Source organism: Geotrypetes seraphini, chromosome 11, assembly GCF_902459505.1.
Source record: "Geotrypetes seraphini chromosome 11, aGeoSer1.1, whole genome shotgun sequence".
NCBI lineage: Eukaryota > Metazoa > Chordata > Amphibia > Gymnophiona > Dermophiidae > Geotrypetes > Geotrypetes seraphini.
The window spans coordinates 88,625,966-88,641,086 of NC_047094.1; the positions used below are offsets into that span (position 1 = coordinate 88,625,966).

A 15,121-nucleotide genomic window follows, 5' to 3' on the forward strand; every position below is an offset into this window, starting at 1 on the left:
TGGAAGGAGGAGGGAATAAAGTATTTAGGTATTTGGATTAAAAATACATTGGATGAAACAATGAAAATAAATGAAAAATCATTATTACAGAAGGTTACGGAGATGTGTGAGCAATGGAATCCTTTACATCTTTCATGGTGGGGGAGAGTCCAAACTATTAAAATGATGATTTTACCTGTGATTTGCTATCAGATGGGAATGTTGCCGGTTTATTTTCAAGGGTCCTTTTATAAAAAATTAAATAGTATTCTTTTAAAATTTATTTGGCTGGGTAAAACTCCTAGAGTGGCTCTGGTATCCTTACAAAGACCAATTTCAGAGGGAGGGGTAAATTTTCCAAATTTTTATAGGTATCATCAAGCCTATATTTTGCGCCATGGTATGTATTGGGTCCTCCCAGAACTCATGGAAACACTCCCTGATTGGTTATGGGTAAAATGGCAACTCATGTCTCCGTTGCGTTTATGCCAGGTACTCAGTATCAAAATGCCTAGTTACAGTAAAGATAATATCATACTAGTAGACACATGGAAAACGTTGCAATATGTAAGCAATTTAACATCTATTCCAATTCATAAATCTACAAAACAGTCTATATGGGTTAACTCCAAGATCCAAATTGGCGGGGAGAGACTAGTCTGGAAGCATTGGATGATAGCAGGAATACGAATATTGGATGATGTTATTTCTAATGGTACCATGTTTGAATTTTCACAGTTGCAAAACAAATTTGGTCTTAATAAATCAGAAAATTTTAGATGGATGCAACTGAAGCATGCCATTCAGGCAGGGTTCCCTGATTGGAAAAACCTTAATAAACATCACAGTTTGGAATTTCTGTGTTTTCAGACAGACTTCTTGGGTCACCAGGCCGCCCAGTGGTATAAAGTGTAGGCGGATTTAATAAAAAAAAAATTAAAAAGTGGTTTAAGAGATATTTGGAGCATTGAGATTAAGCATGAAATTACTGCATCTCAATGGCCACGAATTTGGTCTTGGAGGATGAAATGTACGGTGTCAGCATCTATGAGATAAACTTGGTTCTTTCTGTTACATAGAGCGTTATGGACCCCTGTTAGGTTACAAAAATTAGATAGTTCTTTGTCTAATAGATGTTGGCATTGTAATTTGGAAGCAGGAACTTTAGATCATTTATTGTTTCATTGCCCATATATTATGAATTTTTGGAAATCAATTTGGGACCAAATTAATAATTTATTAGATAACACAGTGGCATTATCCTATGATACTGTGATATTTGGTATGGAAATGAGAGCAAAAAGTCAAATTTCTGCAAATAATAATAAATTACTGCTAATAATGACTGGTGTTGCCATTCAGCAAATTACATACAATTGGAAGGATTGGAGGAGATTGAATTACACCTTTTGGTGGAATTCTTTATGTCACATTTATAAAATGGAAAGATTCATTGCATTGCAAAGAGGATATTTTAAGAAGTTTCAGGATGTGTGGAAACCATTGACAAGATATTGTACAGAGTAAATGGATACGTTTCCCTTAAATATATCAGTTTAAAAGGGTAGGGTGGGGATTGTGGTATTGATGTGTATTTATATGATTATTAGTTATGTGGTAGGGAGGGATGGGAGGGGGTGGGGTAAGAAGTTATGTAATTAACCAAAGATAGAATGAAAGTGAAATTTGCATTGATTATCTGATTATGTACTTACACTTTATGTAATTTTGAAAATGAATAAAAATTTGGAAAAAAAAAAAACAACAACAATAACTAAATAATCAAAAATCTAAAAAAAATGTTATTCGCCAAGTGGTGGCAGTGCCCTTAGAAAACCATGTACTCAAAAGTGGAGAAAAGGCCTCAACTATCAATAATATGCAGCCGGCAACCCAATGAGGTTTTAAGCCGTTCTTATTCTATATCACAGGCAAAAAACTCCACTCTTTTCCAAAATGTAATTTTCAAAAATAGGGAAACATCCCACCACTGTGCACAGGGAAAAGGAAAACTAGACAAGAGACTGTTAAGCAAGACTGGATCACAGATACAGATGTCTCAACCTTTTCAATTCTTTTTTCCATTAACTTTAATTGAGTTCCCTGTTCGTTCACCTTCTTAGTAATATCAGTAGAAAATTGGCAAAGCTGTATCACCATGGGCTGTAACGAGATCTCAATTCTGTTAACCACTGTCCAAAGATCTTGTAATGTTATAACTTTATCACCCCCTCCCGGGGATGCTGAAGAACAGGAGTTAACACCGTTTTAGATTTCTCAGACAACATTAAAGTTGAGTCCAGATCAGTTAATTTAGGAGAAATTAGCTCTATTCCAACTTCAGGTGTAAAGCTAATTTTCTCTAGTATACTTAGAACAGGTTGGGGTGGAGGAAAGCGAGGCAGAATTGGACTGGAGGTCAATCTTACCTTTCAGAGATGTTATCAGATTGGGATTTAGGTGGCGGTCCATCGGTCCCATAACTGGAGCCGTTGGGATGACTTTAGCTTTCCTCTTTCCCATCTTTTTCTCCTTATTGCTGTCTTGTTACTCCTCGTGGCTCCGAAGGGGCCAAAGAAGGCAAATTCAGCCTCTTCGGCCACATTTCCGCGGCAATAAGATCTTTGAAAAATCGGGAGAAGAACCTCCCCTCCCGAATCCGACAGCCGTCGGGTAGTAGCCGCTGGGGTGCCTGCCTGCAGTTCTCTCCTCCCTCCGGATATGCAGCAGTCCTCTCTCACAGTGGCAATTAAATCTTTTAAAGTCGGGAGAAGAACCTCACCTCCCGAATCCAACAGCCATCGGGTAGTAGCCGCTGGGGTGCCTGCCTGCAGTTCTCTCCTCCCTCCGGATATGCAGCACTCCTCTCTCACAGTGGCAATTAAATCTTTTAAAGTCGGGAGAAGGACCTCCCCTCCCGAATCTGACAGCCGTCGGGTAGTAGCCACTGGGGTGCTTGCCTGCAGTTTTCTCCTCCCTCTGGGTGCTCAGCAGTCCTCCCACACAGGGCAAACAAGGTCTTTTAAAGTCGAGAGAAGGACCTCCCCTCCCAAATCCGACAGCCGTTGGGTAGTAGCCGCTGGGGTGCCTGCCTGCAGTCCTCTCCTCCCTCCGGGTATGCAGCAATATTCTTCAGAATTTATGGTTCATATTAAATTATGGAGAAGATTTATTGATGATATTTTCCTGTTATGGACGTCCATGGATGAACATCTTGATAGGTTCCTTCAGTATTTGAATGGTTGTCATTCAACTATTCAGTTTGAGATGACAAATAGTGTAAATGAGATTACATTTTTGGATGTAAAGACTACTCAAATGGAAGGGAAGTTTTTTACCTCTGTTTTTGCAAAGCCATCAGATAGGAACACCTTGTTACGATATACTAGTATGCATCCTAGTACTTTAAAGAACAACTTACCTGTACCACAATTTTTCCGGTACAGGAGAATTTGTCATTCAACTGAGGAATTTATGGAGAAAGCTAAGGTTTTGAAAAATAAATATGAAGAACGGGGGTACCCTAGTGGAGTGATTTCAAAAGCATATAAAAGAGCTAGGTATAGCTCTCAGGATCAACTGCTTCAATATAAACCTCAATTAAATGATCAAGAAATGGTGGCATGTATACTTAAATTTTCAACAATTTCCCAGTGCTTAGGTAGAAAAATTAAAAACTTGTGGCCAATGGTACAAACAAAACAGAACTGTCAAATGTTAGACTGTAAAATATCTTTTTCATATAACAGGAATCTGAAAGATCTCTTATGCCCTTCTGATGTTTGGTCTGAGAGACAAGCGGGAAGGCTGGGGCTTTTCCACTGTAATCAGTGTACAGCATGTCCTTTGATTTGTGAAAGGGCACAAGTGCAGATCCCTGGTAGGAAGATTTGGACATGTAGAGTTACGGGTGAAACAGTGGGTATAGTGTATGCAATCATTTGCCCATGTGATTTGTGCTACATTGGTCACACAGCACGTAGTTTGAAAACCAGATTGTTTGAACATCGTTCTAACATAACTCATAAACAGCAAGTAGATGTACTAACTCGTCACTGTGTGGAAAAACAACATTCTTTTGAGGAGTTCAAATGCTGTGTTTTAGAACATATACCAGTGACGTCACGGAGGGGTGATGTGAAGACGAAACTTTATCAGAGTGAACAGAGATCGATCTTCTTTTTGGATACGATTTGGCCTAAGGGCCTTAACCAGAAAATAGAATGGTGTGCGTTTTATTAATCTGAGTTTGTTTTTGTTGTTTTATTTTTGGTATTTTTTGGTTTTTGTTGGAGGTTTTGCTTAGTTTCCTGCGGAAGTGACGTCATGTAACTCAGAGCTTTAATTCAGGAGCCATTTTGATGCCAGTAGTGGATAGAGCAGGAATAAATGAGAGCTTGTCATGGAATTTCCCTGATGCAGCCATAGATTGGCGAAACAAGAGCCTTGTTGGAAGTACAGCCATTTATCTTCACTGAAAAGCCTGTGGGTGAATGAACATCATGTCACGGAAGGGAGCCATGGAACAACTGTGAAGATAAGTGTGATTTTCAGTCTCTTGTTTAGTTTTCCTTTTCCCTGTGCATAGTGGTGGGATGTTTTCCTATTTTTGAAAATTACATTTTGGAAAGGAGTAGAGTTTTTTGCCTGTGATACAGAATAAGAACGGATTAAAAACTCATTGGGTTGCCGTCTGCATATTATTGATAGTTGAGGCCTTTTCTCCACTTTTGAGTAAATAGTTTTCTAAGGGCACTGCCACAACTTGGCGAATAACATTTTTTAGAGATTTTGATTTAAATGTCACTATCGTATCTCCCCTCTCTCACCTTTCTTTCAAAGTATACATATTGAGATCTTTAAGTCTGTCCCCATACATCTTATGATGAAGACCACCAACCATTTTAATAGCCTTCCTCTGGACTGACTCCATCCTATTTATATCTTTTTAAAGATGTGGTCTCCAGAATTGTACACAATATTGTAAATGAGGTCTTATACAAGGGCATCAATACCTCCTTTTTCCTACTGGCCATACCTCTTCCTATGTACCCTAGCATTATTCTAGTATTCATCATTGCCTTTTCAACCTGTTTGGCCACCTTAAGATTATCACATACTATCACACCCAAGACCTGCTCCTCTTTCAAACACAAAAGTTCTTCATTCCCTAAATTGTTCTCTCAGAATTTTGAAGCCCAAATGCATGACCTTGCATTTCTTAGCTGCCAAATTTCAGACCATTCTTCAACCTTTGCTAGGTCCTTCCTCATATTATTCACACCATCAAGGGTATCTACTCTATTCCAGATTTTGGTATCATCCGCAAAGAGGCAAATCTTACTTGGAAAGCCCTTCAGCAATATCGCTTACATAAATGTTTAAAAAGAACAGGCCCAAGAATCAAACCTTGAGGCACACCACTGGCAACATTCCTTTCCTCAGAGAGATCACTACCCTCTGTTGCTTTCTACTCAACCATTTCCCGACCTAGTCCGTCACTTTCGGACCCATCCCGAGAGTACTCAGTTTATTAGATGCCTGTGTGGAATGATGTCAAAGGCTTTGCTAAAATCTAAATATACCACATCTAGCGTACTCCCTCTATCCAATTCAAATCTTGTGAAGAATAGCTCAAAAGAAATTCTTAACTATTTGTAATTGCTCAAAAGCAAGGAGGAAAAGCCTCAGGGTACAATCCGGGACCTAGGTCCTCACAGATCTATCCATGCCTCCTCACAGGCATAAAACCCCCTGCTGTTTTATATACAACAGCTAAATCCTTTACTGAATGTTTCAAAAATATTCTCCCACTGCAAAACTCTCTACTTCACAACAGTATTTTGTCAACCCAATCTCTAAACAGTTTCTCATTAACTTCTCAACATTCAGTAAGATTGCACGAATCTTTCTGATTTCCATTTTGACAATGGAGAGTTGATAAGGATTATTCAGATCTCTTATGCAGGCAGAGATTTAACTGAAAATATTCACAAAGTTGCTCTAAAAAGGGAGGTGCTATTGCTATGTGGTGTCAATCTCCTGAATATTGATTGGGACATCCCAGCTGTGATGTCCTCTAAAAACAAGAAGATCCTGGATTCTCTGCAGGGAGAACTATAATGGCAACTTGTAACAAAAACCACGTGAGAGGGGCCAGTATTGGACCTGGTGCTCCTTACAAAGTGGGTGACTATCTGGGATCAAATGATCAAATGGTATGTCACTGTGTATGTCATTGTGTATGTGTCATCGTGTATGCGGTCGGTGTCAGGAGCTGGAAAGCTTGAAGAAGGAAGTCAAGCGACTAGAGGACAGGATACAGGAGCTAGAAGGACTTTACACCACGGACGACCCAATCAGGACAACTGAAGACTTCATGAGCGAGAGGCACATCGAGGAGGAAGTCAGGGAACTCGAGAAATTCATTGAAGAGACATACAGAAAGAGGGTGGAAGAGAACGATCTTCAGATGAAAGAAGAAGTTACAGCAACATCGAAGGGAGAGCAAGAAACAGAAGACCACAAAGAAGACACCGACGGAGGAAAAACGCAAGAAGGCGAGAAATTGACCAGTCGATGCCCAGAGGAAGAAAGAGAGAAACATACCGAGGACATCGGCCTGAGACCGAAGCGAACATTGAAGAAGGGAAGGTCAGCGATCCTAGTGGGGGACTCGATCCTGAGGCAGGTGGACAGCCACATAGCAGGAGGGAGAGAGGACCGACTGGTGACCTGCCTCCCGGGAGCGAGAGCCAAGGACATCGTGGACAAAATTGGAAAGATCCTGGAAGGAGCGGAGACGGAAGAGACTACAGTAATGATCCACATCGGGACGAACGATGTCAGCAGGAGGGACTATAGAAGAAACACACTGATAGAACAGTTCAAGATTCTGGGAATGAAGCTGAAGATGAGGACCCAGAAGATAGCGTTCTCAGAGATCCTACCAGTGCCGAGGGCAGATGTGAAAAGGCAAGAGGAACTACAATCAATAAATGCATGGATGAGGAGATGGTGTGAGGAAGAAGGATTCCACTTCGTGAGGAACTGGACGACGTTCTGGGGCAAGAGCAAGCTCTACAGGAGAGATGGACTGCACCTGAGCGCAGAGGGAACTAGACTTCTAGCAAACAACATCAAGAGAGGAATAGAACAGGCTTTAAACTAACAAGAAGGGGAAAGCCGACAGTCGACCAAGCGTCGATGATTCGGAAAAAGGTATCTTGTGAAGATACTAAGGAGATAAAAGGCTGGGATGAGACAAGGGACAAATTACAGGAGTCGACAAACAAAGGAGAGGAGATTAGAAAGATCACAACCAAAGAGAAGAATCTAATGACCAAAACACAGGGAAAGGAAATGAAGGCAACAAAATTCCAGGAGCTAAATTGCATATATACTAATGCAAGGAGCCTAAGAAACAAAATGGGAGAATTAGAAGCCATGGCTATTGCAGAGAACATAGACATCATTGTAATCTCCGAAACATGGTGGAATGAGGAAAGCAGATGGGATACAGCACTGCCGGGGTACAAACTCTATCGCCGAGACAGATTAGGACAGAAAGGCGGAGGAATAGCACTATACATAAAAGAAAACATACAATCGACAAGAAAGGACATAGCAGAGACGGCCAACAAGCTAGAATCGCTATGGGTTAAAATACCAGGAAGGAAAGGGCCTGAAATAAAGATAGGTCTATACTATCGTCCACCCGGGCAAACCGGAGAAATCGATGAAGAAATGGAAGCCGAGATGAAGCGAGAATGTAAAAGCGGTAACACAGTTATTATGGGAGACTTCAACTACCCTGGGATAGACTGGAGTCTTGGAAGCTCAAGATGCGCCAGGGAGGCAGACTTTCTGGAGGCTGTACAAGATTGCTTCATGGAGCAGCTTGTTAGAGAACCGACGAGAGGAAATGCCACTCTGGATCTAATCCTAAATGGGCTAAGGGGACCTGCAAAGGAAGTGGAAGTAGTGGGACCGTTGGGAAACAGCGATCATAATATGATCAAGTTCAAGGTGGAAATAGGAATACTGAAAGGAAAGAGAACCATAGCGACAACTTTTAACTTCAAGAAGGGAAACTACGAAGCAATGAGAAGAATGGTAAAGAAGAAACTTAGGAACACTTCCAAAAAATGGCATACGGTAGAACATGCCTGGTCCTTTTTCAAGAATACAGTGAGCGAGGCGCAAAATCTGTATATCCCCAAATTCAGAAAAGGGTGCAACAAGAGTCGAACAAAAGACCCGGCGTGGATAACTAAAATAGTGAAGGAAGCGATAGGCAATAAGAAAAACTCATTCAGAAAATGGAAGAAGGACAAATCTGAGGGAAACTGGAAAGAACACAGAAAGTATCAAAAGGAATGTCATCGTGTGGTTCGAAAAGCCAAAAAAGAGTATGAAGAGAGGCTAGCCAGGGAAGCACGAAATTTCAAGCCGTTCTTTAGATATATTAAAGGGAAACAGCCGGCTAGGGAAGAGGTGGGACCACTGGACGACGGAGACCGGAAGGGAGCGGTGAAGGAAGAGAAAGAGGTCGCAGAAAGACTTAACATGTTCTTTTCATCGGTATTTACAAGCGAAGACACAACCAACATACCGGAACCTGAACAAATCTTTAAGGGAAATCAAGCACAAAAGTTAACATCCATGGAAGTGAGCCTTGATGAGGTGCGCAGGCAGATAGAAAAACTAAAAACTGACAAATCGCCGGGTCCGGATGGAATCCATCCAAGGGTTCTGAAGGAACTAAAGGAGGAAATAGCAGAACTACTGCAGCAAATTTGCAACCTATCTCTGAAAACAGGTGTGATTCCGGAGGATTGGAAGATAGCCAACGTAACGCCCATCTTTAAAAAGGGATCAAGAGGGAACCCGGGAAACTACAGACCGGTGAGTCTGACCTCGGTTCCGGGGAAAATGGCGGAAGCACTGATAAAAGAAAACATCGATGAACATTTTGAAAGAAACGAACTTCTGAAAACCAGCCAACATGGTTTCTGCAGGGGAAGATCGTGCCTGACTAACTTACTGCACTTCTTCGAAGGAATTAACAAACAAATGGACAGAGGAGACCCCATAGACATCATATACCTAGATTTCCAGAAAGCCTTTGACAAGGTGCCTCATGAACGTCTACTCCGGAAACTGAAGAACCATGGGGTGGACGGAGACGTGCATAGATGGATCAGAAACTGGTTAGAAGGTAGGAAACAGAGGGTAGGGGTGAAGGGCCACTTCTCAGACTGGAGAAAGGTCACGAGTGGTGTTCCGCAGGGCTCGGTGCTCGGGCCACTGCTTTTTAACATATTCATAAATGATCTAGAAACAGGGACGAAGTGTGAGATAATAAAATTTGCGGACGACACCAAACTATTTAGTAGAGCTCGGACAAAGGAGGACTGCGAAGAATTGCAAAGAGACTTGGACAAACTAGGGGAATGGGCAGAGAGATGGCAGATGAAATTCAATGTTGGGAAGTGTAAAGTATTGCATGTGGGAAGCAAAAACTCGAGGTATAATTATGCGATGGGAGGGAAGCTTTTGAATGAGAGTGCCCAAGAAAGGGACTTGGGGGTGATGGTAGACATGACAATGAAGCCGACAGCACAGTGCGCAGCTGCCGCTAAGAGAGCGAATAGAATGCTAGGTATAATCAAGAAAGGTATTACAACCAGAACGAAAGAAGTTATCCTGCCGCTGTATCGGGCAATGGTGCGCCCACATCTTGAGTACTGCGTCCAGTATTGGTCACCGTACCTTAAGAAGGATATGGCATTGCTCGAGAGAGTTCAGAGGAGAGCAACACGACTGATTAAGGGGATGGAAAGCCTTTCATATGCTGAGAGATTGGAAAAACTGGGACTCTTTTCCCTAGAAAAGAGAAGATTAAGAGGGGATATGATAGAGACTTACAAGATCATGAAGGGCATAGAGAGAGTAGAGAGGGACAGATTCTTCAAACTTTCAGAGAATAAAAAAACAAGAGGGCATTCGGAAAAGTTGAAAGGAGGCAAATTCAAAACTAATGCTAGGAAATTCTTCTTTACACAACGGGTGGTGGACACCTGGAATACAATTCCAGAGGAAGTTATAGGGCAGAGTACAGTACTGGGGTTTAAGAAAGGTTTGGACAAATTCCTGCTGGAAAAGGGGATAGAGGGTTTTCAGGATTCTCTGATGTCAGAAAAAGGGCGGGACCGCCGGAAGAGGAAGCAGCGCAGATGCAGGGCTCAGAGAAGGGGCGGGACCACTGGCAGAGGAAGCAGCAGGACAACGGTAGGCAGCTTCTCCATGATGGGGGGGAGGTGGGGAGGCTGTGGGGGTGCGAGCGGTCCTTCGGGGTGGGGGTGCGGGTGCGAGTGTGAGTGGTCCTTTGGGGTGGGGGTGCGAGCGGTCCTGCGGGGTGAATCGGACGTTGGGGGGGGGGGAATTATGTAAAAAAAAAATTTGTACAACACGCTCACGAATATAACACGCATGGTTATACTTGGTTTGTAAAATCGTGTATAACGCGCGCGTTATATGCGTGAAAATACGGTACTTGTTTCAAAAATTTTGACTGCTATTTTATATCTATTGTTGTTATTGTAAACCGCTCTGGACCCTAATAGGAGGAGAAAAGTGGTCTATAAATTTTGGATTAGATTACTGGTAAGTGCTCAGCTCTGTTACTAGTTCTAACCTGTTTGTTATAGATGGGCAATATTTTAGGAATGTTAAGAAATGTTCTAAGTTTATGCCTCTGCAGTGTTTTAGAGGAACACCTTGCCCTTTCACAGAATCTAACCAAACTCTTTTCACAGGATTTATATGCACATAGAAGATACCTTTTTCACTGAGGAGATGTCTGTGCATCCAGTAGACCCAGAACAAGGTGCATAAACCTGCAAAATAAAAGACACTTTCCCAGCCATACCAGTCCAGCAGGAATGATCCCACACCTCCAATCACTAGGCTCCTGCAGAAAAGACATGTTCACAAAGGTTTCAAATTTAAGATATGCAGACTGTGGCAAAGCAACAGAACCAGAATGAATCCATTAAAAGCAAAACAGGTCATACACCACTGCTTCCACACATTTCCTGTAGGGCAGGGGTGTCAAAGTCCCTCCTCAAGGGCCACAATCCAGTTGGGTTTTCAGGATTTCCCCAATGAATATGCATGAGATCTATTTGCATGCACTGCTAATAGATCTCATGCATATTCATTGGGGAAATCCTGAAAACCCGACTGGATTGTGGCCCTCGAGGAGGGACTTTGACATCCCTGCTGTAGGGCTGTGGCTCTAATGCTAATGCAGGTAAATTACATAGTGTGTGAGCCCATCAGGACAGATAGGAAAAAATGCTTGAGTACCTGAATGTAAGTGGTATACAAATATTATAATAAAATAATAATAAATATTTCTATTTCTTTCAGACATATGTATGAACGTAGCTTGCACACTGAAACTCATCCTGAATGAAAGCTTCCTGAACTTTCTTTTTAGTTTCTCTTGCAAAGGTTTGAGTGAGCAGGTGGGAGACAGGAATAAGAATCTTGAACTGTGTCCTAGTCCAATGGCTCAGTGGCCCTGCCATGTGGAGGGTAAACAGTTCAGTTTCCAGACTGGGTTTTCTGCACTGGGGCTGTGAATATTGTAGAGGCACCATTCACAAATGCTGAGGTGGAGTTGTGCCCATCAATCAAGGGTGTGTGTGTTAATCTAGAGACTATGATGCAGAATTCTTGAAGGAGCAGTGGCGTACCAAGGGGGGGGCGTGGGGGGCGGTCCACCCCGGGTGCCAAGCCCTGAGGGGGTGCTCCCGGTCCGGTCCGGTTCCCCCCCCCCCTGTGCCGGGTGTCGCATCTGGAAACAGCCTGCAGCAAGATCGCGATGCCAGCGATCTTTGCCTGCTTCGGCTGTTTCCTCCGCCACGGTCCCGCCCCTCCTCTGACGTCAGAGGAGGGGCGGGACCGTGGCGGAGGAAACAGCCGAAGCAAGCAAAGATCGCTGGCATCGCGCGATCTTGCTGCAGGCTGGTTCCCCAGGGAAATGAAGCGGGGAGGCCGGGGGATGAGCAGTGCTTAGTCGTGGTGGTAGTGGTGGTGGTGCCGAGCGGTCCTTCGAGGTAGTTGGGAGGGGGGGCAGCAGGCCTTCAGGGTGGGGCGGGCAGGTAGACCTTGTGGAGGGGGAGACAGGCCTTCATGGAGAACAGGCAGGCAAGCCTTCAAAGGGGGGACAAGCCTTCGGGGGGGTGCAGGCTTTCAAAGGGGACAGGCAGGCCTTCGGGTGGGGGGTGACAGGCCTTCGGGTGGGGGGTGACAGGCCATCGGGGGGGACAGGCCTTCAAGGGGGGGACAGGCAGGCCTTCAAGGGGGGGACAGGCAGGCCTTCAAGGGGGGGACAGGCCTTCAAGGGGGGGACAGGCCTTCAAGGGAGGACACAGGCCTTCAAGAGAGGGCACAGGCCTTCAAGAGAGGGCACAGGCCTTCAAGGGGGGACAGGCCTTCAAGGGGGGACAGGCAGCCTTCAAGGGGGGGACAGGCCTTTGAGGGGGGTGTAGGCCTTCGGGGGGGTGCAGGCCTTCAAGGGGGGCAGGCCTTCGGGGGGGTGCAGGCCTTCAAGGGGGGGCAGGCCTTCAAGGGGAACAGGCAGGCAGGCCTTCAAGAGGGGGACAGGCCTTCAAGGGGAGGACAGGCCTTCGAGGGGGGTGTAGGCCTTCGGGGGGATGCAGGCCTTCAGGGGGGGTGCAGGCCTTCAAGGGGGGGGGACAGGCCTTCAGGGGGGACAGGCCTTCAAGGGGAACAGGCAGGCAGGCCTTCAAGGGGGGGAACAGGCTTTTGGGGGGTGCACGCCTTCATGGGGGGTACAGGCCTTCAGGGGTTGGATGCAGACCTTTAAGGGGGGGACAGGCCTTCAGGGGAGGGGGAGGGGGAGGGGGGGGCCCTGGTGTAGAAGTACATGGAGGGAAGGGGGAGGGGTTCAAAGAGATGTGCATATGCCGGACTTTGGGTGGGAAGAAATAATGGGTCTGAAAATAGAGGAGAGAGAGAGAGATGATGGACATGAGTTTTAGGGAGGGAAGGAACAGAAAGGGAGAGAAGTTGGACACAAGGGATGGTGTGGAGGGGGGGATAGAGATACTGGTTAGGAGGGTAGTTGGGAAAAGAAAGGGAGAGATGGTGGACCCTGGGGTGGTGGGGAAGGAGGGAGAGCTGCTGGATGAAAGGGTAGTTAAGAAAAGGTGGATCTGTGGAGGGGGACAAAAAAAGGAAAGATGCCAGACATCAGGGGGAGGGAAGGGAAACGGAAGGGGAGGACAGAGATGGTAGATGGATGGTTAGCACGGAGAAAGAAGAAAGAAGGAGATCCTGGCAAGCAAGTTATCAGAAGACAACCAGAGCCTTGGACCAACAAGATTTGAAAAATAATCAGACAACAAAAAGGTAGAAAAACTAATTTTATTTTCTGTTTTGTGATTACAATATGTCGGATTTGAAATGTGTATTCTGCCAGAGCTGGTGTTTGACCGCAAACGTGAGCTAGGATTTAACAGAGAGAGGAAAAGTCCTTTTTCTTTCTTTATTTTATTTACACCACAGCGCCAGTGTGGTTAGGAGAAGCCAAAGGGGGGTGAAAAAGCTATAAAATAAACCCACCAGGATGTTTGAAAAAAACACCCAATTGGGCAGGAAAATCGAATCGATAAACCAATTCAATAGGCTGAATCAAATCAAAATTTTTTTTCCTGAATCTGGCAGCACTAGTTTGCGCTACTGTCTTAGACTTTAGGACCTGGGATTGGGGAGAGATGGCATCCTCAGTACTTTATAATGCAAGTGAAATGAGGATTTGGTCAGATTTTTGAAGGGTCTGCACTCTGCAGAAGAAAAATATTGTATAGGCCGGGGACATGAGACAGCAGGAAATGGGAACTTTTCTTCCTTCTATTTTTGTGAATGGAAAGGCTGAGGATGTCAGAGAGTTCAGTTAAAATATGTGCTTTATAAGAAAATATAATAATGTGTTTTATAAAGTTTATAGCATTGCTGGCCTACCCGGTGAGGTGTTCCTAGTGGTGGTGGTGGTGGCAGCGTGTCAATGTGTTGAGAGGAAGAGGTGATCTGGGAAATTCTGCTGAGCAAACTCCGGGCTCATTTCCACCCCCCAGTTAGTCCACTCCACTCAACTGGTTCACACACTGAGTGGGTGTTGTTCCTGGGTAGTTGTTTTGGGATCTCTTCCAGTGGTTTGTCAGTATCTCCTTCTGGTCCAAGGAAGGAAACATTGTAACCTTAGCACTGACCTACAGAATATGTTTGTAACAGCGCTGCTTGTGTGGCATTAGTCTATGTAGTGATCGAAAGAAAAAACCAGACCTTTGCACATTTTTGCACTATATGGTGGGTGTATGAGGAGATTCACATTTCCTGCACAGCTAAGTCCGTGTGAAGTTACCTTGTGCTGTATTTGACATCTAACAAAGTCTCTGTTTGGAAGGAAAGATCTCAGCTTAAAAATGAAGTGGCCAGAAGTTATGGTAAAAGCAGATAGCGTAGCTGGTTTTAAGAAAGGTTTGGACAAATTCCTGGAGGAAAAGTTCATAGTCTGTTATTAAGACATGGGGGAAACATCTGCTTGCCCTGGATCGGTAGCATGGAATGTTGCTACTCTTTGGGTTTTGACCAGGTACTAGTGACCTGGATTGGCTTCCATGAGAATGGGTTACTGGGCATGATGGACCATTGGTCTGACCCAGTTAGGCTATTCTTATGTTATGTTCTCATCTGTAGGGGCCTTTGTTTTCACTTCTTATTTTAATGTATTTTTTTTTCTGAGAACTTATCAGTGTTTTTTATAATGGGAACAAAAATGGAAGAGAATTAATGTGTGTGGAATGGGGGGGGTAACTAATTTCTTCAGCTAAATAATTCAATCCACCTCAACCAGACATAGGAGAACTCACGCACCATTCACACACCCTCCAACCAAAAACGTCAAAAGAAAAAAACAGTTCGACAACCTCCTAGCCATTCGAGCTGCAACACTCGACCCCCAACTCTACAACCTATTGACCTCGACCACAAATTACAAAACCTTCAAAAAAGAAATAAAAACCCTTCTATTCAAAAAAACACATAA

General features: G+C 44.1%; 1 protein-coding gene across 2 annotated transcripts in view; it reads right to left on the minus strand.

Moving 5' to 3' along the window:
* SLC17A9 (solute carrier family 17 member 9) overlaps positions 1-15,121 on the minus strand; it is a 122,891-nt gene that overhangs the window by 72,193 nt on the left and 35,577 nt on the right. For both annotated transcript variants that reach the window (XM_033962677.1, XM_033962676.1), the window contains exon 5: positions 10,824-10,954. In XM_033962677.1, the coding sequence (XP_033818568.1) occupies positions 10,824-10,954 (131 nt within the window). The remainder of the gene's footprint in view (positions 1-10,823; positions 10,955-15,121) is intronic.